This window comes from Mirounga angustirostris, unplaced genomic scaffold (genome assembly GCF_029215605.1).
Source record: "Mirounga angustirostris isolate CCGP_5_RB_7025 unplaced genomic scaffold, mMirAng1.0.hap1 SCAF_17, whole genome shotgun sequence".
Lineage (NCBI taxonomy): Eukaryota > Metazoa > Chordata > Mammalia > Carnivora > Phocidae > Mirounga > Mirounga angustirostris.
The window spans coordinates 28,154,185-28,176,990 of NW_026991725.1; the positions used below are offsets into that span (position 1 = coordinate 28,154,185).

The 22,806-nt window shown below is 52.1% G+C and overlaps 1 protein-coding gene and 1 pseudogene across 1 annotated transcript; both read right to left on the reverse strand.

Moving 5' to 3' along the window:
- Nucleotides 1-227: 227 nt before the first annotated feature.
- Nucleotides 228-22,771, reverse strand: MPP3 (MAGUK p55 scaffold protein 3). Its single transcript, XM_045888823.3, has 18 exons — nt 22,732-22,771; nt 22,368-22,486; nt 22,030-22,107; nt 20,784-20,864; nt 20,405-20,542; nt 19,068-19,149; nt 17,824-17,909; nt 16,395-16,469; nt 14,413-14,609; nt 12,091-12,155; nt 10,736-10,756; nt 10,183-10,224; nt 8,059-8,223; nt 7,875-7,955; nt 5,409-5,502; nt 5,111-5,219; nt 3,174-3,296; nt 228-849 (listed from the first exon to the last, which is right to left on the reverse strand). Exons 1-18 carry the CDS (start codon nt 22,754-22,756, stop codon nt 673-675), a joined length of 1,758 nt encoding a protein of 585 aa, XP_045744779.1. The 5' UTR covers nt 22,757-22,771; the 3' UTR covers nt 228-672.
- Nucleotides 12,620-13,953, reverse strand: LOC135363048 (V-type proton ATPase subunit E 1-like; annotated as a pseudogene).
- Nucleotides 22,772-22,806: the final 35 nt, after the last annotated feature.

The following is a 22,806-nucleotide window of genomic DNA, read 5'->3' on the forward strand; positions in this document are numbered from 1 at the left end:
CCTGGAGTCCCGGGATCGAGTCCCGCATTGGGCTCCCTGCTCGGCGGGGAGTCTGCTTCTCCCTCTGACCCTCCTCCCTCTCGTGCTCTCTGTCTCTCATTCTCTCTCTCTCAAATAAATAAATAAAATCTTTAAAAAAAAAAAAAAAAAGAAGGCAGAGAACCAAGTTTTCTGCCAAGCAAACACAATCGCAAAGGTTAAAACTAACATTTTAGTGCTTGAGGACAGGGGAGCTTCAGTTGCATGGAAAATCTCAGTGGGTAAGGACAGCTCCATTTCCAACAAAGCTGAATAAATGAAGCATCGCTCCGTTTATAATCTCTGCAAATCGGTACTGTGTAAATTTTCCACCCCCACCCCCAAAAGACAGTGGCTATCTAACTTCGGTGCAAAGAATCAGGGTCGACTTGCCTGTGATACTTGAGTGAATGAAATATGCTATTTTGTGATACGCCCCCTTTCAATTCACGTTCTCTGCTCCAAAGGGGTGCAGTGAAAAACAACAGACAAAAACCCAATAACGGATGAGACTTCACACATATATTCTTGACAATGGAGTTTATGGAAAATTCTGCTCCTCTCCACAGTTGAGATTCCTTGACGGTAGCATGGGGGAGGCTGGACGAGGTGGTCTTCCAGGTCCCCTCCAACCCGGATGTTCTAGGGTTATAGTTACCTGACCCAACTAATAGGCACCCAGTGAATGTCCTTGCTCAGCTTCTCCAAGAGCACTCTGAGCTGGCTGTGGGCACTCTGGAGGTCCTCCTTCACCAGCACGCTGTCCACCAGATGCCCGTAGTGCTGGTCTATGAAGGCGGCAGAGGCGGCCATCTCCTGCTGCTCCTCGTCCTGCAGGGAAAGGGGCAGCTGGGGAGCCACTGGGTTGTTCTCCCTCAAAATAAGAAACTTCCAGCCTTTTTCTCGGGCAGTGTTCTAATGTCTAATTTTGAGTGGGTGACTTGGGCCCATGAATAATAACCCATGGGGTACACAAGAACAGAATGTGGTGATAACACCCAATCACACGTCCGAAAATGTTGCCCGGAAGTAGACACAATCCTTGTTCGTCTTCTCAAAATATCTACTGTTAGCTATTAGGACCTGTTAACCTCAGCCATGACATAGGCTTTGGGCGGATGCCAATTCTATTATCTGTATGTATATATAATATGTCAATATCACACTTCCGGGTAGAAGGTATTTCCAAGGAAGGGGTACCATTGTGTTGTGTGTCGATTTGATTAAGTAATTACAGCAAAGAACTGCAAATACTATTAACTATAAGCAAAGCAAGCATTTCTGGAAACAATGAGGGGGAAAAGAAGGAGAATAAGTAACCCTAAGGCTCTCTGAATTCAGACTCCTAAATTCATCACATAGAACTTAATTCTTCTTGCCATTTCCTCATGCCAGAGCCCAACACGAGCACCATAGCTAGAGTAGAGTTCTTTCCGAAAGCGCTGGGACAATCCTGACCAAACACCCCATTTCCCTGGGGTCCCCGACTTCCTTCATCAGACTACTTTCCTGCCCCCTAACCCTGAGGGACAGGTAGCCCGCGTCCCTCCTTTGCCCAGCCTGCGTAGGGTTTGTTTCTTCATTCAAAAACACCTTGAAAAAGCAGAACCTCGAGCCGGTAGTTGACTGATGGTTAGCTTGATTTGGGGGAAAAAGGCACGTGGCAGGTCACCTCTAAGTAACGTCACAAAATGAAATTCGTCTCTGGCATTCACCCACTCCCTTTCTATCTCTAGCCAGGCCTCTGCCGCCTTCTCTCTTGTGCTTACAGAGACAGTGCTTTTAGAGCGTGGGGTGAGCTGCCCTCCCCCAAAGAGACCCACATTCCAAAATATTCCCTCCTCCTCCTCCTCCTCCTCCTCTTCTCTCTGTTGCCCATCAGCCCCAGATCCCAACTTTAGTGAGAGCACCTGCAGCATCTGAAGATAGGTTCTAAAGGACTCAGAAAGAGTTGGGCATGCTGCCACAAAGACGGTAGAGACTGAAGAGAAGGCTGAGGTCATTTCTTCTCCTTACTTTCTCCCAGGAGGAGAAAAAGTAGATGACATCAGGAGAACCTTCCGAAATCCACACTCTCTCTCGCAGGGCTCCTCTCATACTCAAAAGCACTCTGCAGTGTCTGATGCTGCCCCTGGATCTTCAATCCCACCTCCCGTCTCCTGCTTCTGGAGTTTCCCCTCCTCCAGGCACCCTCATTGTTCAGCTTGGAAGCATATAGCTATTTAAGGAACTACAGAAGGAACATTTTCACCACTAAGTACCTCAATCTTTCTAATATTTGCATCTTGAAGGAACTCAAGTAAATCTCTCATGGAGTAAAAAGTATGGCATTTGTTTTGTAGCCCAAAATCCCCTGAACCAGGGGCGCCTGGGTGGCTCAGTGTGTTAAGCGTCCAACTCTTGATCTCAGCTCAGGTCTTGATCTCAGGTTGTTGAGTTCAAGCCCCCTGTTGGAGCCTACTTAAAAAAAGGGGGGGTAGGGAGATCTCCAGAACCCTTTTCCTGGCCTATAAAGGTGGAATTCAACCCCCTGGGCTTCAGGGAGAGAGTCACGGTCCTGAACAACCCATAGGAAAGACTCCCGCCATGCTGTCCATTGCCCCATGTTTGATCCACTTGCTGGATCCGAAGTTGGTGTTTCAATTAAAAACGACTTGGGTTTTGGGCGCCTGGGTGGCTCAGTTGGTTAAACGACTGCCTTCGGCTCAGGTCATGATCCTGGAGTCCTGGGATCGAGTCCCGCATCGGGGTCCCTGCTCGGCAGGGAGTCTGCTTCTCCCTCTGACCCTCCCCCCTCTCATGTGCTCTCTCTCTCTCAAATAAATAAATAAAATCTTTAAAAAAAAAAAAAAAAAGACTTGGGTTTGGCCTGGGAATTGAACAGGTTAGTGAGATCAAGTCTTTGACAGATGTCCCTTATTTTCTGGGAGGATCCTTCTATGAAGGAGTGAAGGGTGGGGAGCCCAGGCAGAGCCATCCCTGCCTGAAGCAGGAGGAGCTTTCAGCTGCCCCACCTTGGGCTTTCCGGTCACCTGACCATCTAAGTCTGGCCAATAGGCAAATGGAAAGACAGCTCCGTGCAGAAAGTACATGCACCCTTACGCAGTTGTAACAGGCCCTTTTAGGCCTTCAGAAATGATCAATTTTAAACTTACAAGTGGGGCTGCTGTGTCCTCACAGGCTGGGGACATGGGCGGCATCTTCCTCTTTTCCTGAATCGCAGGCTTTACAAATATAACGTAGGGCTTGAACTCTGAGGTCCTCAGTTGTTGCAGTGCCTGAGAAAGTTCAAAAACAGGACACATTTTATTATGAAACACTTTTTGAATGCTCCATAACAGTGTGCTTTATCACATAACCTCAGTGGCAAAGGTCCTGATCACATGGTCCTATGACAATGGACTTCAACTGGGCAGACCAGCTGCTCATTTTCCCATCCTCCACTTTGACACTGGACTTGGCTGGGCCCCAAAGGCCCACTTGCTGAGAATGAACGTTCCAAAGCCCTGGTTCCAAGTGTTGCCATCTCTCTCAGCTCTGACCCCACAAGCTCTAATTAACCTTCTCATGCCCTTCTCCACCTGCCCGGTCCTGATAGAAGATTCAGTGTCTATCTCTTAGTCAAACGTCGTCAATTTGGACCACACTAATTCAAAATATGTGTTATCACACAGGCCTCCTTATGATATTCAGAGAAGAAAAGATTTGCTAAGCAAATGAAGAAGCTAAGAAATCATTTGAAACAAATTGTAAAGACATTAGAAGGTTTTCAATATGCAAATCATCCTCTTCATTAGCACCTATGACCGATAACGTAAGGGCCTCATTGGGAACACTGTATTAAACTGTTACATATACAATCTGCACCCCCCCCAAAATCAATAAAATCACTTTTCAAATAAAATTTTGCAATTTAGACTTTTAATTTTGATGACCAACCCCCAGCAAGTCCAAATGAGAGAGGGTTTTCCTTCATAGACATAATGTGCTTTTTGGAATCTGTCTCAAGCCAACTTCTGTTAAATAAAGTCTACACCTGGGGCGCCTGAGTGGCTCAGTCGTTAAGCGTCTGCCTTCGGCTCAGGTCATGATCCCGGAGTCCTGGGATCGAGCCCCGCATCGGGGTCCCTGCTCCACGGGAAGCTTGCTTCTCCCTCTCCCACTCCCCCTGCTTGTGTTCCCTCTCTGGCTGTCTTTCTCTCTGTCAAATAAATAAAATCTTTAAAAAAATAAAAAATAAAAAAAATAAAGTCTACACCTTATAGCATAAAATCAGAGCTCCATTTCTATAGAGGAAAAAAAAACCCGGATTGAGTTCAAAGCTTAGAAGATTTGTCAAAGACGAGGTTAAGAAGATGCCTGAGCCCCTGCCAAACACACAGCAGGCAGGGTGTGGATTTGACGCCCTTCACAGGGTCACTGTCTCCTTCCCTTTTCTCTTTCCAACTGCTCTCCGGGTGGCCTCTCTCGGTGATGCCCTGAGCCACTGACTTGACTGACTTGACCTGTCGTGGGGGCGTGGGGGCGGTGTCCTGATACGGGGAGCTGGGCCCCAGCATCCACCTGCGCAGTGGCATTTATTCTCGGTCCTGTTACTGCTGACCAGCAGCGCCCGCCCACTGCCTGATGCCCACCATGCAGAGGCTACAATCCCAGGTCTGCAGGCCACCACGGGGCCTGGGAGCACCCTACAGTGAATGCCATTTTGTGTATACATGTGCACATTTCGGGCTACAGAGCTTTCCTTAGATTCTCAAAGGCAGACTTAAGGAAATTTTAACATCCAGTCCTCTGGACTAAAAAAGCCTTAGACTGGGGTCAAATGTTTTGTAAAATATACAGTCCCCTCATTTATTATTATTTTTTTGTTATCATTTTTTTTTATTTTGAGAGAGAGAGCAAAGGGAGAGAATCTCAAGCAGACTCCCTGCTGAGCACAGAGCCAGATGCGGGGCTCAATCCCAGGCCCCTGAGATCATTATCTGAGCTGAAATCAAGAGTCAGACACTCAACCGACTGAGCCCCCCAGGCGCCCCTCCCCTCATTTATATATTCTGCCAACAGAAAACGCCCAACTGGCTCAGAAACTCACGTCCGGCTCCACGTCCACCAAACACACTTTGTTTTTGGCCATCACCGCCTGGATGGCGTCCAGGCTGGTTCCGTAGAGATTTTCCTTATATTCACCATGCTCCAGGAACCTAAAACACCACCAACAGGGAACGGGCCCTTAGTTCCTGAGTTTGCCTAAATTAGCAGGGCAAGATAGATGGACTTTCCACCGTAACTCCTCTCCCGCATCCTCCATCCTTCCCGAAAGCCCTCCCACAAGGTCAGGGGGAACACCAGACGGGTGCACCGAGGGCCAGCTGGGCCGCCACGCCACATACTTGTTGTGATGTAAGTCGGCCTCAAATGCTTGCTTAGAGACGAAGTGATATTCCACCCCCTCCTTCTCATGGCTCTTTCGGGGCCTGGTGGTATCTTTGAAAGAAAGGAAAAGGGAAACTGGGCAAAAAGATGTCCCCTCACAGTGCACGAGAACAACAGCGAGCCTGGGCCCTCCTTCCCCTCCGGAGCTCATCGCTGCTCAGTGGATGAACCCACCATTCCCATTCCTCAGTGTCCCTGCGGGGCAGGCACCCTCCTCGATGTGGGAAAGGAGGCCTCCCCCTTTGCAGGGGAGGAAAACTGAGGTGCAGGGAGGTCAAGCCCCAAGCCAGGGTGTGAGCTCCGTCCCATGCCAAGCGTTTGCCCTCAGGGGCCCCACTAGACAGCCTGGCTGAGGTGGTGTGGCTTGTAAAGAATCACTGAAGGGATCCCTAGTCCTAACCATTGATTTCCTCCTTGTTTTCTTTTCTGCGAGCCAGGGGGCCCCAGATACAGACGGCCCTGCTCTAGGCTTTTAATTTCTTATTCGGTTATTTCTCATTTTGAGAAAAGAGACATGAAGACAGACAGTCCGTGACGGACTAGATGGTTTCAGCAAAGCTGGCTCTCACATAAATAACTGCAAAACATACAGCGTTTCTCCACTGATTTCTGTGATAGAACTGAGGTGCGCACTTCGGGGGAAAATCAGGTCCTTCACAGAACGAGAGCACGCGTGGAGGAACACACTGCTCTTTTCCAGAGCATTCCAAAAGAAAAGGGCCTTGAAGGGGGTCTTGAAGGACAGTATTATCATGCCCTTGGGGACCACACAAGGATGCTCTGTGCTCTCTATGTGTCATCCCTGTCCCACCTTGGGCAGGGCTGCTAAGGTCACTTTTCTGACCGTGTCATTTGCTTGTTTAAAAACTTCCTATTCGCCACCGACAACATCCTAAAGACCTTTGACAAGTATCTCCTCCCAACATCATTCACACTAGCCTCCCCAGTCCCTAATGCTGCTACCCTGGGTCACACCACCATCCTTTTCCACAAACTGTTCCCTCTGTATAGAGAACTATTCTTTTCTTCTCTCCCTGGAAAACTCCTATTTATGCTTCAAAACCCAGGATAAAAGTCACCGCCTCTCTGAAGTAGGAAGCCTCGGGAAGTCTGCCTTGACTCTTCCAGTTCCTAAGAGCAAAGGGGGGGAAGTCACCTATCTGTGGGGTGCCTGAAGCAGGTAGGCCTGGCCATCCATGCACCCCTGTCTTAGGGGATAGATCTGGGGGTTTCTGAAGGACCCATGTGTGAGCAGCCTCCACATGTCCTGTTTCAGTCCACCCTGGAAGGCAGTGGCCCTCGGAAGCCTACCTACCAGGTCCATCAGAGGTATGCCACTAGAATGGCTTCCTGAACCCTGCCGCCTCCCTCCAATCCCTGCCACTTCAGGTAGGGCTCTGAAAGACAATTCTGACAACCCACACACTGGGTTATGGGCCCCGAGGTCCAGGGGAGAGGCGTCTGGCAAAAGAAAGGATTGGTAGATGCCCTTAGAACATTCTGGAAAAGTCTTATTACTGCCACCACAGCCTTCCCTCTCGGTGACCCCGAGTGCCCACACTGCATCCCTCTGAGGTCAGAAGAACGGAGGGTCCCAGAAAGGGAAGGGACAGCCAAGGACAGGAGCAGTAGGCGGCAGGGGAGAGGCCCTTTGTGTGGCCTCATTAAGGCCTGGGTTTGAATCTTGGCCCCACTACTTACCAACTGTGTGACACTGGGCAAGTTACTTAACCTTTCTGAGCCCCAGTGTCTTCCTCTGTGTACAGGATGGTGATCATCCTTCTCCTCAAGGGTACTGGGAGGGCTGCCCGAGCTACTGCACATAAAACTCCTAGACCCTTCATTCCCCTCTTCCGCATCACATCCAGAACCAGGGCCTCCTGCCTCCTTGGTCTCAGCATCCACAGCTGCTCCTAGCCTCAGGAACTGGCAGGGGTGTGAGCACCTTGGAGGGCGCCCAGCCACTCCGATGGGCTGGAAGCCAGCTACAAGGGAGTGCCCGAGCAGTATCATAACTCACCAGGCTCCCGACTTCTCTGCCCTGCTCTCTTACCCAAGCAGAGGGCGGGGGCCATCGGGGTCAGAGTCACTGTGAAGAGGAAGCTGGAATGCCCCCTTGGTGCTGATAGCCCCTTGGTGTCATCCTGAGGTTGCTACTTTGCCTGCAATGTCCTTTAGACTCATCTCCCACCCCAGGAAAGAACGGGGCAAGTGGTCCTCCAGCTTCTGCCTCAGAGGGTCCTAGTGGACCACTAAGTGGGTTTCTTATCATGCCTAGGTCCCATGATCTGCCCATAGCAGGCAGCGCCCATCGGTCCCTCAGACCCAAAGTAAGGATTAGATGGATATGGGGAGTCAAGTCCCTATGAACTATTATCCATGCTCACACACGCACACACAAAGCCCCGTGTGCGCCTTCTTACATGGAACAGCAACGCCAAAGTGCTGTGGGTTCTCTGCCACCACCTTCTGCTTCAGCTCATGCAGTCGGGCTCCCAGGGATCCTGGGAAACAAAAGGCAGGCTGACCAGGGTCCCTGATGAGCTCCCTCCCCCCCAGTCCAGGAGGAAGCCAGCCCACTCCCTGGAAATGCAGGACCTCACCTACCAATCAGAACCACTAGGCGGGGCCGTTCACCAGGCTGATGCTGGTACCTGGTTACCTCCTCATAGGTCAGCAGCTCTGGAGCCTCGGCTCCTACAGACCCCTTTCCTTCTTGGGGACTTCCCGGTCTTTCTCTTCGGCCCAGCCGGAAGCTTCTCCGAAGACCAGCTTTGTGGGAAGGGCAGGGAGAACTGTGGCATTTGTCCCAGAATCTCCCAGGAAAGACTTTCTCTACCTGGCCAGACCTAGAAGGGGGGCTGAGTCCCACTGAACCTCTCCCAACTACCTCCTGCTACAGGAAGGGGCTGATCAGGATGCACAGTACAATGAAGAAAAGGTGACCATCTGGCCTCCAAAAATAGGGTTCAAGGTCACTGTTTCATTTAAAGATGTTTATTTTTAGAGAGCACAGGGGGAGGAGCAGAGGGAGAGAGAGTCTTAAGCAGACTCCACGCTGAACGCGGAGCCTGGCACAGGGCTCGATCCCACGACCCTGAGATCATGACCTGAGCCGAAACCAAGAGTTGGACGCTCAACTGACTGAGCCACCCAGGCGCCCCAGTCACTGTTTTATCTAGCACATGGCTGATCTTGGGAGAATCATCACCTCTCTGAGCCTCGATTTCCTTATCTATGAAGCGGGAATACAAATCTACAAGTGCAATGTGTGGTCCTGGGTTGGATCCTGGATCAGGGAAAATGCTCTACAGGACATTACTGGGGCAACTGGCCAAATTTTAAAATGAACAGTGGGGGCGCCTGGGTGGCTCAGTTGGTTAAGCGACTGCCTTCGGCTCAGGTCATGATCCTGGAGTCCCGGGATCGAGTCCCACATCGGGCTCCCTGCTCGGCAGGGAGTCTGCTTCTCCCTCTGACCCTCCCCCCTCTCATGTGCTCTCTCTCATTCTCCCTCTCTCAAATAAATAAATAAAGTCTTAAAAAAAGAAAAAAAAGAAAATAAAATGAACAGTGTAGGGGCGCCTGGGTGGCTCAGATGGTTAAGCGTCTGCCTTCGGCTCAGGTCACGATCCCAGGGTCCTGGGATCAAGTCCCGCATCGGGCTCCCTGCTCCTTGGGAGCCTGCTTCTCCCTCTGCTGCTGCCTCTATCTCTCTCTCTGACTCTCATGAATAAATAAATAAAACACTTAAAATAAAATAAAATGAACAGTGTATTAGATGATAGAACTGTATACATGTTAAATTCCCAGAATTTCAATAATTCCCCTGGGTTCTGTAAGAGAATGTCCCCGTCTTTAAGGAATACATATTGAGGCATTTAGGGGTGAAGGGACGTGATGTCTACAACCGAGTCACAGGACTCAGGAAGAAACTGTGTATGTGTGAGAAAGGGGATGACAAAGCAAATACGGCAAAGTGTCATCTGGTGAATCTGAGTACTTGGTACGATTCTTGCACCTTTTCGGTAAGGTTGAAATTACTTCCAGATGAAAGGTAAAAAAATCTCTGCCGGTCTCTAAGGCCTTTGAAAAGACTAAGCAAAATAAAAGCAGCAGGGCGCCTGGGTGGTTCAGTTGGTTGGGCGACCGCCTTCAGCTCAGGTCATGATCCTGGAGTCCCGGGATCGAGTCCCACATCGGGGGGGGGGGGGGTCCCCGCTCAGCGGGGGGTCTGCTTCTCCCTCTGACCCTCCTCCCTCTCATGCTCTCTCTATCTCATTCTCTCTCTCTCAAATAAATAAATAAAATCTTTTAAAAAAAACTAATAAAAAATATTTAAAAAAATAAAATAAAAGCAGCAAAGGGCCTTTGGAGGCTGGTAAAAGGCTCCATCACTGTGTGGCGACGGCACACACATGGCCTGGACCGTGGCCGAGACCGTGATGATAACAGATCGGTGTTAATGGAGCGGTCCGCATCCCTTCCCTGCCAGGGCTCTGCTCCCCGGGGCTGGGTGGAAGTTAGGGAGGGACCCCAAAGCCTGGGCAGGTCGGTCCCTCCCCTGGCTGACAGAGATGAAGGGGAATGTGGGTCCCCCAGGCTCGGCTGCTCTTGAAGCGTTGCTGGGGCTCAGGTCACTCTGACCTTGTCTTCCCCTGGTCCAAGAGCCCACGGTTGGCTGTGCGTGGGAAGGGCAGGGGGTGCTGGGGGGCGAGGCCCGATACTCACCCACGTAGTGCCCTTTGAAGTACCCCTCACAGTCACAGGTCTCTGGGAACCAAACAGAGAGAGGGCAGCCAGTGAGCCATGCTGGACACGTACTCTGACCCAAAGGGACCCGGCTCCTGGGTGGCCAGGCGGAGCCCACTGGAATGATGTCTCGCGGGGGCTCAGGAGAGATGCCATGTCCTGGCTCCCCAGGAAACCAAGTCCTTCTGTTTCACTCAATTCTCCATGCTTAGGCCCCGAACAGACTTTGCAGGCTGTGGCAGGGGTTCTGGGCCAGCAGGCCCCTCTGGGTTAGGATCGCCAGCAGTAGAAGGAGGGGAGATTCACTCGCCCTGCCCCACCTTCCCGTCTCCTGCCTCCCGCCCAGCTGGTGGCACAGTTAGCCCAGCCAGAGTCCAGGGAAGGTGGGGCACTATGTGCCAGGTGGGCAGGAAGGAGCTCTGTCCCCAGCGGCTCTTCACACCTCAGGGCACAGGGGGAGGAAAAGAAGCCCCTCCAGCTCCAGACAGTCTACATTCTTGTCCGGGTGCACAGGGGATAAATACCAGCCTACCTTTGTCACAAGGCTGATCATCTGCGGTTTGCACAAAAGACAGATGGAAGAGCGTTAGTGGACGAGAACCAGGAGGCCCTGCGGCTGAGAGGCAGCTGGTGGCCTCGTGTGCGTAAGGAGCCCTCCATCTGTCCCCTCTCTCTTTCCTCCAACAAACCTGTGATCCGAGCTGCGGTGCATTATTAAACCGAGCCTAGCTCTTAATAATTAGTCTCCCTGTGTGTGTCTCATGAGCGGCCCGGAGCAAGCCCTCTCAGCACTGGCGTGAGCAGCCCCAAAGCCAATTTACTCAGCAGTCCTTCTGACTTGAGAGCAAGTCTGGAAGAGCAGCCGTGGGCAGTGGCCCCAAGCCAGGGAGCAGCTCACCCCAGGATGCCTGCAGTGGGGCCGGACCTGCTCTCTCTCTTCCGGGGTTTGAGACGGGCCTGGGCAAAGGCAGGTGCCAGACGGTGGAGCGGAGCAGAGCAGGGCTGCCAGCCGGCTGTACTCCGGCCACCGGACACCCCTCTGGGCCCCTCACTTGGTTCCGAGCCCCCCTGAGCCAGAGAAGCCATATCGTGGGGCAGCTTCGTCTCTATACAGAGCTCTAACCTGGAGGCCGTGGGCACAGGCCCTCCGAAAACCTGACCCCAGCCCCACTCCCTTGACCTCATGACCCTCCATTTTCCCACGTTGGAAAAGAGGATGTCCTGACTCCACTCCTTCACATTGTGATGATTAAAAGGCAAGGTGACAGGTGAGAATGTCTTCTGAAGGCAGGGGCTGCACAGGGGAGGGGTGCCAGATAAAATAGAGGACGCCCAGTTAAATCTGCATTTCAGATACACAACAAATAATTCCTTAGTATAAGTATGTCCCAAATATTGCATGAGCTATACTTACACTAGAAACCCATTCATTATTGATCTGAAATTCAAATTTAACCGGGCATCCTTTATTTTTATTTGCCAAATTTGACAACTAACACAGGGTCACGTGCAGCCTTCTCCACTCCCGTCCATCATCAGTGGTTCTGAAACTATCAGGATCAGAGAGCGCCTTGGTAGGGGACACTCTCCCAGACACACACACACATTTGCACACAATTTTGGAAGAGGTGTTTAACATGCCCCCCGGTATCATCTATGGGTCCCAAATACAGTAGCTCCTCTCCAGAGAACAGCTCCCCCCTCCCCGACCTACCCCCATTTCCCCTCCTCATCCCTCTCCCCATCCCCTCCTTCTTCTGGAGGCCCACCAGCTCAGACAGGACCCCTGGTGCCCTCTCCAGTCCAGCGCTTGCTTCTTCGGGGCACGAAGCCCCTGACTCCTAACCCCGGCCCCTCGCTGAAGGGCTTCCCTGCCCATCTACTCACAGGGGGGCTTCCTGAGGCTCTGGGGGCTCAGCAGGGTGCCGGTGGCTCTCCGGTAGCTCAGTCGCCTGCAGGGACACAAGGAGATGGGCAGGCCCATGAGCTCCGCCACAAAACCAGTCAGAGAGAACCTTCTGGAAAATTCAGGGAAACCAAAGCCTAGATAGCACAGGTGAGAGGTGACGCAGTCATTTACACTTTTGGAAATCTATCCTAAGGAAACCACTTGAAATGAGGCACAGTCTCACGTGCAAGGTGATCAGTGCGGTCTTGTGGCAGCCAGACGGTGCAGACAACTTAAAAGTACAGCCACAGGGAAGGAGTGAAGTCACTCAGAGACGCTCGGAGGACGCCCAGGTGAGGGGCAACCCTCCCAGGATCTGACCTCGCAGAGCCCGCTGTCCTCCTCCCCCGAACCCGTCACATTTCTAGAAAGTGTTCGTCTGAACCACCTGTGACTTTCCTGCTACACTGTCAGTTCCTGGGGGGGAGGGAGGGCAGAACCCAGACTCGCTGCCCGTGAGTACATGGTCTGCTTTTTTTTTTCCCATGTAAACCTTTTGTTTTAATAAATAAGACCTATTCATGGCTTAGATTTTAAATCACATTTACAGATGAGGAACACTTCTAGGCCCAAGCAGGTGAACAGTGAAGCTACTATTGCTGGTAGGAATGCATGCCCCCCATGCGTTTGAAGCCTAAAGAGCAGACACTGAATGTCGGAGAACACCATACACATCACCCTCTAGTGGAGAACTGACAGCAGAAGACAAGAGGAAGAGCCGAGACTCGGGGAAGCTCCGGTAACCACCATCTGATACCCTCACCTTCATGCTACAGAAGCAAATGAAAGTTGTGCTACTTTTAGATAAGCTAAGAAGGAGGCTTCCTGATCAGAGTAAGTGAAACTTTCTCTCATTTTAACAATTAGGCCAAGGGCATTAGCTACAGAGAGGATCCACGGATGAATACAGAATATTAGAACAGCGAAGAGGAAGCCACACAGATACCTTGTTTTTTCAAATATCAGAAAGTTCCGCATGACAGCAGGAGAGCGGTGGATGAACTTCACCTCGCCCAAAGGTTTAGTCCAAAAACTTCCTGTTGGCATTTGCACCAGATAAGGCTCCCCGTACTTCTGGCATCATCTGGGCTATGAGATCCAGCCAGCTTTCTCGGGTATTGGAAACTTTTATTCTACAATCCCCATTATAGATCTCAACTCCACCAGCTATTTCCTCAGGCAGCTAGGCCTCCTGATCAGTTTGGACATCAACGTCTTTTTTGGTGGCAATTTTGTGCCTAGGAATCGCTTTTTGCATTGCAGCCTTTACCAGAGGGAAATCCTGCTTCCTGCAATGAACAATCATTCGGGGCTCCCACAACTGGTACAAACCCTGGAGGACCAGTCCATCCAGCAGCACTTGGTACCTGGTTGTATCTTTTACCACTTTGCTGAGTCTCTGTTTTGCTTCATTTAATAGGTCTGTAATAAGGTCATCTTTTGCTCTGAGGACTTTGAGCTTTGCTTGATTCATCAAATTAGACATCTGAATTTTCTTCTGCTGCTCAATCTGTTTGTCTTCTCGTAGTATTCCATAATCTTCAGTCTTTGGGTTTGCACAAGACGACCTTTCTCAATATTGAACTCTTCCCCTGCCTTCGCATCTATTTCCTCTGCTTTCTCATTGGCTTCTTGTTCAATAAAAGCCATCATATGCTTAATCTGCTTTTGCATGTCAGCATCGCTGAGGGCCATGGTGAAAGCTGTGCTAGGCCAGAGGCCCACTGGCTCTAGCTTAGGTTGGAAGGGGGCGGTGGAAGGAAGGGCATGGTCTCCTTTCTGATGAAATATTATATAGCTATTAAAAATCACACACTAAAGATGAGGTAATAACGTGGGAAATGCTGAAGTTGCCATGTTAAAAGACACAGACCCCAAAAGCACGACTTCCAATTCTGTGTCTCTCCCGTAAAAAGCTCAGGAAGGATGTCCATCATGCCATCTCAGATAGTGGCGAGGCTTGGGGTAATTAGCTTTCCCTCGTCCTCCTCGTCTATATTTTTATATTTTATTTTTCAACTTTCTTTAAGTAGGTATTATACAACATACATGCATTTAGTGACAACATAGATTTCTGTGCATGTATTTAAATCTCAAACGGCCATCCCCGCTGGTTAGAGCGCAAGAAGACTGAACACAAGGGCGATGGGTACTTCCCTCCGCAATGACATACCGCGCGTCCCTCTGGCCAGGGCCCCGCCGTGTACCCACGCCTCTAAGCCACTCCAGAGCCACCCTCTGACAGCACAGCCCAGACCCACCTTTCCTGGAACTGCTTGGAGGGGATGAGGCCAGCTCGAAGGTTGGTGTCCCCTACTCGCTTGGCCTGCCACCACGTGGGATCGTCCTGGCTCACCACCTCCAGGACCTGCCTGCGCTGGAAGGGCAGGCCCGCCTCCTGGCAGGGGATGGCCCGGTCCTCCCTCGGATTGTAGTGGAAGAGCGCCCGCATGAACACCTGAAGAGGGGGTGAGCACAGATGTGTCTCTGCCGCATCGAACGCCAGATGACACCTATCACTCGCCATCAGGACGAGCAATCAGCCTCGAGGACAGAAAGCTAATCAGAAACACAGGGCACATGGTTTCCTCTCGTTCTGCAGCCATTTTGAATATTACAGTCACACAAAGATGATGTCTTCGTTTGCTGTAAAAGTCTGACACTAAAGACATTGTCCATTATTGATCCCCATTCACCAAAATACTCATCGACATCTACTCTATGCCAAGTGCTATAATTTGTTCCTTCTTATCCTGCTTTCGTGCCCAGAGCCAGGGACTGGGAATCACCTTTCTTGAAAAATGGGCACACTTCCTTCCATCTCCTGAGGAAAAGTATGTCCTGCCTTTTCTCTCCTTTCTGCCCTGGCTGCCAGGCAGTTCAGATCCCAATTTATTTGAAACCAAAGCAATGCCCTCTCTTGTTCTCTCATCATCTTTGTGTGACTGTTCCTTATTTGCACACTTTGATTGAATCCCAGGGCTACCACCACCTCAGCTCGGGTCGGAATAATCTCTCACGGAGGCTTTTACAACAGCCTCCCTACCAGGTCTCCCTGCCTCCGGTCTCTACCCACTCAGCCCTCCCCCAACGTGGCAGCCTGGGAGTTCCCACATCCCCCAGGGCCTCGCCATTTCAGTACCCCGCCCCCCAGCCAGACTTCCAGCAGCCAGCCCTGGCGTCTCTCTGTCCAAGGGCTTTCTCTGGTCACCACTCTACTCTAATGCAGCCAGCCGAGAATGCTGGGAATCCATCCCTGGATGCAGCCTGGCAGGAGTCTGTGCATAGATCTCCCAGCTCCCCTGGCTCTTGGGTGGGAAGACACGTGTCTACACAGGATCCCCGAGTTCCCCAGCAGGATGACACAGTAGTAACTTGCTGGATGACACACGCTTTGTTGCACTCACTGCCTTCCTTTCCCCGGGGTGTTTCCCGGGGTCACCTCCAAATGAACTACTTGCGCTCGAATCCTCATCTCAGGGGTCGGCCTCTGAGAGCCCCAAACCAGGCCGGGATTATGCCAACACCCTTAAGAAAGCATTCAAGGCCATTCCGAAGATAGCCTCAACCTACCTCCCAGCACAACCCCTCCAGAGCCCGACTAGAGTGCTCTCTCTCACCGACCCCCAAAAGTACTCCTCTCCACACCTACTGAGCCTCTGTAGATGCAGACCTCTCTGTGTGAACTTCCCTCCCCCTCTTCTTCACCAGGGAAGTCCTACTCGCCTTCACCTGCCTCAAGCCTCACTTCCAGCACCTCTACTACCTGTCCCCTTCCGGGGCATCTGTAACTCTGCTCAGAATCTTTCTGAAACACTAGCACTAGTCTCAGAGCCATGAAAGATTTGCTCCCCGGCCTCCCTCTCTGAACTAGGAGTCCTCAAAGCCACCAACTGTCCCCGTCTCCAGCATCTGGCAGAGCGCCCAGCACAGAGGAGGTGCCCAAAAAAGGTAGGCTCACCAAAGAATTAAGCAAATGGCAGTTACTTAATTGGTCCCGAAACCAGCACATTTGGTAGTTTCTCCTCTTCAGGGCCCTAATTTTCTATTTCAATTAAAATAACCTGGTCTTTTATTAGTAAGCTACGTCAAATCCGGTTTAGAAAAAGGCAGGTACAGATAAATGAATCACAGTGTGACTGAATTACAGTTCTCCACTGAGCACACGTTCCGAGGACCAGATGTGTGATCTCTTCCCGAACAACTGCTTCAAAGCCCTCCCCGGCCTCCGACCCCGCCATACCTTGCTGTCCTTTAAACGGTCCTCCTCCTGGGTGGCTGGGATGATTTTCAGGGTAATGGATCCCTGGGACTGCGCCTGAGAGGGGAGAGGTCGAAGCTTACCACCTCCCATGTTTAACCGTCGGTGAGTTCAAGTCTTCCTGCCCCCATCTGGAAACTCACATTCAGAAGGAAGTCAGGCGCGCCCCCTCCCCTGTGGCCCACCCTCCAGGGGTGGCTCCCGTGAATTAACTAAAGCAAAACTCAAAACCCAGTATCTGCATTTTCATGGGACAAAGGGACACAAAACTCTACATGAGCACCAAGGACAGTGCACGCCCTGAGTTCCTCCTTTCCATCCCTCCTGACCTCTAGTGCTCAAAGGCCACCCTTCTTTCTCTTCTCTCAGATTATTTTCATAACCAAGTTCAGTTTCATTTCCCTCCCTTTGCTTCCATCTTCCCCATCGGGCTCTCCAACCTCAGGCCACCCCTACCTTGCTGGGGCTTCCCGTTCCTTCTATCCTGACACAGACCCCGCATCCCCATGGGGGGAGGGGGACACGAGGCAGAATGCAGTCCACCCATGAGAGCACATCTCGCCCAACAGTCTCCCTGGCCCAGCACTGCCCTAGAACACAAGGAGCCCGGGGCCCGGAACCGGGGAAAGGGCAGTGGGGTCAGGAAGACCAAAGGAGCCTGCCTGCAACCAGGGCTCCCTACAGTGGGGGGTCCTCTCTCGTCAGATCAGCCCATTTCTGCCCCCTCCCAAACCATCGGAAATTAGCAAAGAGGGTCATGTCGGTGGGGAGAAGGATAAAGAAGACAAAACTGTGATTGGGGCTTTTGACAATTGCAGCTTGACTTGAACTTGCAGAACGGGCTCTGGAGGTTGTTTGCATCCCAGCACTTAAGACCCTAGAATCTCCTCACAGATGTGAAGTGCTGTATCCTTTCCAGGATGTTTACATCCTGATCATAACCATGCATTGAATGAGAAACGCTCCCTGTTCCTACTTTACAGGAAAGGAAAGTGGAACCCACGGTGACCTAACGGCTGGCCCAAGGCTGCGCGGCTGAAAACTAGTGGAGGCAGGATTCGAACCCAGCACCAGCTGACCCCAAAGCCCTTGCTCTTGGTCCTCCTTGTACTGCAGCTTCTTAGTTCATATTCCTCAGCCCTTCAGAAGAGGGGACCCTTTTGAGGGGATGTCGCAGAAGGGGCCTCAGGAAAGAGAGTGGGGCTATGCCGAAGAGGTCTGAGAGGCAGGTGAGTGCCACTCTTCCTGTCTCCCACCCCGACCCTGGGCATGCCACAAGGCCACTTTGCCTGCAGCCTCCTCATGAACACAGAGACTGAGCCAGAATCCACCCTGGCTCCTGGAAGTGCCTTGCTTTGGTCTCCAAAGACCGGCCCCCCGTTTCTGCCCCCAGGACACATGCAGCACGGACCAGAATCTGGCTGATCTCGTCGGGGCGCTTATGCAGGACTGTGATCCCGTTCACTTCTCGGAGCTCATCTCCAACGTGGACCAGACCTAGGAGACACAGAGGCTGTCCATCAGCACAGGAAGGGGCCTCAGCCCCAGGGCACCACTGGCAGCCACCAGAGGAACCTGCCACACGCACGGCGGACTCAAGGTGTAAAGACAGTGGGAGGGCCTGGGGCCGGCTGAGTCCTACCGCGCATGGGGCGCCCCACTCAACATCGCAGCCTCAAAACCACCCAGGGAAACCCCCAGTTTACAAGCAGGCAGCTGAGACCCAGAGCAATTATGTGGCTTGCCCAAGACCACTCTAAGAAATAATGGAGCCTGTGTTCAAACACACTTATTTTGACATCGAAAGCCTGGTTCTTCCCATTATAACCTCTGCTTCTTTAGAAATATCATTAACTCTTCACCTTCCTAGGTTAACAGATGTACTCTTAGAATGTCTTTCTCAAATTTTAAGAAAACTTAAAGGCACCAGGAAAGGTGACGTCAAGAGTATTAAGACACCTGTCCAGAGGCCTTGGTTCTAATGACAAGTGTCTCTGCACATGAGGCCCTAACTGCTAGCCAAACAGCAGCGGCGGCCAGAAGGTGGTTGGGCGTGCAGGATCTCGGGGCCCCCAACACCTGCTGCATCCGACTCTGCATTTAACAAGATGCTGGGGGTGGGGTCGGTGCTTGCTAATGTTTGAGAAGCTCTGGTCTCCACAAGAGTGATCCCCAGACTTCGGGGGTAACACCTCTCTACACCAGAAGGTTTGCCTCCCAACTGAGTAGTTGTTTCACACAACACTGATTTTCAACCTGTTTTCCACCCAAACAAATCTGGGGCGTGAACACCCTTCCCTCCATAAGAGCAACAACTGGGGTGGTGGGGAAGGGCATCCCTGCTCTGCAGTCAGGAAACCCGCCCAGCCCACGCTGCGGGCTTAAGGACCCCGGTCCTCAGCGAGGCCAGCGCAGGAGCCCTTCTGATCAACCCCAATGTTCTCCGTGCCTGAGGTATTTTCAAACGGTTAAAATTTCTACCAGGCTTGGGAAGGAGAAGAGAATCCCAGCCCCGCTCCCAGAAAGCAAAGCACATCCCAAACGGGACCGAGAGGAGAAGGAAAGGAGACTCTTGTGGCCACAAGGGGAAGGCTGGGGCATGCTGTATCCTTTCCAGGCCGTCACCTTCACCAGGCCAGCACGGACGCCACTCACCACTCCGGTCGGCAGCGCCCCCTCGCATGATCCGGGCCACCACCACAGCCCCGGAGTGCTCATCCCGCCGGATGGTGGCACCCTGCATCGGAGACAGAGCAGGCAGGCTCCTAAGAGGCAGCCCCAAACCTCAGACCCTGAGGCTCTGGACCCCACAGAGCCTCCCTGTCTCTCCCTCTGTCACTGCAGAGGGCAGACCAAGGGCAGCCCTTTCCTGTGCTGAGGATACAATGAAACCAGCATCTCACGTTAATACAGCACAGCAATTCCCACATTTCATTTCAGAGATGAGGGACAGGGGCTCAGAGAAGGTCAGCATCCCCGAGGTCGCCCAGCTGGGAAGGTGTAAAGGATTGTGGGACAACCAGTCCAGTGCATGTCTCTCACATCACAGCCCTTGTCTCTTGCAAAGACATTTAATAATAAGGAGAGAACGTGCCTGCAAATTCTCAACCTCTAATCAATCACGGGGTACTGGGCCTTCTGTGGTTGCCAAGGGGAACCAATTATGACCAGCCAGAGCTTCAGGACCAGACAACCCTGACCATGTCAATGGATGCCTGCCCCATTTTGCAGTGGGGGAAAGAGAGGGGGCCGAGAGCTTCCCTTCCATTTGCAGAAGTGGTTTAGCTGAGTGCCCTTGGTGAAAGCTGAAAATCAAGAATGCCAGCTGTGCCATTCTCTGGGGCAAACACTAGACTCTCTGGACTTCCTCCACTTCCCCCCATCTAATAAACAATCCTGTCCCTTCGCTCTGTAAATCACTGCTGCACTAGGACCAGAATGATAACAATCTGTCAGCTGGGGAGAACGGCGGCTGCCCCTTGCTTCCTCAGTATTCAGAGCAGGATTTGGCAAACTTTTCTGTAAAGGGTCAAATGTAAATATTTTAGGCTTCACAGGCCACACCGTCTCCGTGGTAACTACACCACATTGCCGTTGCAACGTAGAAGCAGCCACAGTTGATACGTAAATGAGCGGGCATGGCCACACGCCAGTAAAACTTTATTTAAAAAAACTGGCAGTGGGCTGGGTTTGGCCCTTGGACCATAGTTTGCCAACCTCTGATGCGGAGCACGTTGATCAGGGCTGCCTTGTACAGCTGCGCAGGTTGTTTACTGCATAAAGGAGCTTGGCCACAGTCAAGTGAGGCTGTGTCCACCCAGAGAAAGAGGTACCCTGCACACAAAGGTGTCACGGGGACCAGTGGTAGCCCTGACAAAGCTACTATCACTCACTCCGGGGACTTCGGGGCGGGGGGTCTCTTCCCAGGTTTCTGGGTGGGTGGGAGAGTGGTACATGGAGGGGGTGGGGAAAGAGAGGTGGGTGTCACATACCAGGGGTTCCTTGTTCTTTACCAGGCGGACAATCTTCACTGATTCTTCATCAAAATCCTCGTCAATATTATCAGGCAGAGGGGGAAGAACGGGGTCGAAATTCTTTTGGGCAACTGTATCGTGTACCATGAGCATGGCCTGTCAGGAAAGCAAGAGAAGTGAAGGGCCAGCCCTAAAGCTACCAGAGGTCAGGGGGCCTTGGCTGGGCTGTGATTTGGGGGTCTCAGATTGCATGCCAGAGAAACCACCACCCAGACACTGGTCCTGAGGACCCCCTCACTCAGAACTCTTCTCTCCTCAGCCTCTCAGCCGAGCGCTCCCCACGGCCCCCATCCCAGGGGACACAAGCTGTGTGGGCAGGCAGGGACTATGTGACTACCCTGAGGTGGGGGGTGGACAGCAGCTGGAGCAGCTCCCTCTCGTCGCTGTGCATGGAGGCGGCCTGCAGCTCTTCCATCACCTGTGGAGGAATGAGACAGAATGTCACACGCGGCTGTGGGTGCTTCGAGCCCGCTGGGAGTCTCCAGAGAAAACCCTGCTCCCTGAGCTTCAGACTCGAGGGTCCTCGCAGGAACTGTGACAGCATCTAAGAGTGCATGGGATCCTCAGCCACCCCAGGACTGATACTCTCAGGGAAATCACAGCCTGGATCAGAAGAGCCAGAGCAGCTCATGGAGGGTACTCCTAATGGGAGCTAACTTATTAAGCCCTTACTATGTGCTATTTGCTTTATGCGGACTTTCCCACCTAAATTTCACAGAGAACTCAACATAGCAGGTATTATTATTTTGCCATTTGACAGATGAGAATTATATAGGAGAGATTAAATATCTTGCCCTAGGTTGAAAAGCCAGGATTTTAACCTGGGCCTATGTGGCTCTATTATCTGTGCTCTCACCACTGTGCTATTTTATAGATGAAGAAACTGGGACTCAGAGCGATTGAATGACCTGTGGCAGGTCCCAGAGCTGGTAGGAGAGACAGTGCCAAGCCTGGGAGCCTGACAGCCTAACGTGCTCCTAATCACGTCACATAGGGGAGAAAGGAGGGAAGGTCTGCACCCATGCCTTGCCAGGCCATCTCCTGTGTTAGGTGAGTTTATTGAGGAGCTGGCCTTGACCATCAACTTCCTAAACGATGCAACATAGAGGGCAGGTCCACAAGAAGTTAGGAAGCATTCCTTAAAAAAATGGGAATCCTGAGCCAATAGGCAGGGACACACTGCAAGTCACCTGACCCCAGGACTTCACATTGGGCCTCCCCAAAGCACAGTACAAGGTGAATTTTTGACCTTCATATTGCCAGTCCTCAACAGTTTGGAACTGCTGATCTGATCCAAATGCTCTCATTTCACAGCGGGGGGAACAGACTTTCTCGGGAACACACAGTAAGTAGGCATCCTCATGTCCCTGTGTCCCTTGGCTCAGTCCAAGGCTCACAAGTTCCTTCCTGCCCATTAGGAGGCCCAAGGAGGAACAAGAGGAGAAGGGGAGGAGATGTCTCTTCACCTTTGGGCTCCGAGCCCCTATGTCCCCTATAGGCTAAGCAATGGTGACGGGCAAGATGAAGGGGCCCTACGGGGTCGGGAGTGGGGCTAACACCGTAAGGAAAAACCTGGGGCTTACATCCTCAGCAAGGGCCACAGCGCTGTGCAGAACGGGGGTTGGACTTTGCCTCTCGTAATAGCGAAGCTTCTCGTGAATCTGCAAAGACAGCCAATTTCAGGCTGGGGCCTCCCAAGTCAGCTGCCCAGGTGTACCCTGGGTACCCCACAGCCTGCCCACGACTGTGTGGATGGCTGCAGAGTGGGTCACCGATGGGTCAGCCCAAGAGAAAGCCATTCATAGTGGGCTAACGAAGACCTTCCCGGGGCAGGGGAATGCTTGAGATGAACTTCACGGGCCTCAGCCAGCTCGGAAAACCTCTAGAAACCCTCCGCAGATGGGATGAAATGGGGCTTTACCTTCATCAAGTAACCGAGGCTTTTTTCACTGAAAACATCCCTCAAGAAGCCCATCTCTTCCTTGTGGTTGGAGTCAGGTCTGAGCTGAGAAGTCAACAGTGCCAGGGTTTCATGCAAACCTGAGGAGAGGGTAAGACACACGAAGTTTGGCCAGTGCCATGGGTACTTCCTGCCCCTGTGGGACTCCAAGTGGACCCTGCTGTGTGGACATTCTCTCCCCAGGCTCTCATCCCCAGGGTTTTCGGGCAGGGCAGCTCCTGTGAGCTAATGTAGGCAGCATCCTGCTTCCTCCCAGCCTGGGGCTGCTGGGGCAGGCTCTTTTCTCCAGGGCTTCCGGCAGGCCCAGCCCAGGAAAGGCACTCACCGGAGTCCTCAGACAGCACGGGCATGTCTCTGCTGCTCAGCTCCCGACCTCTGCCTGCGGATTCTGGGAGGAGGA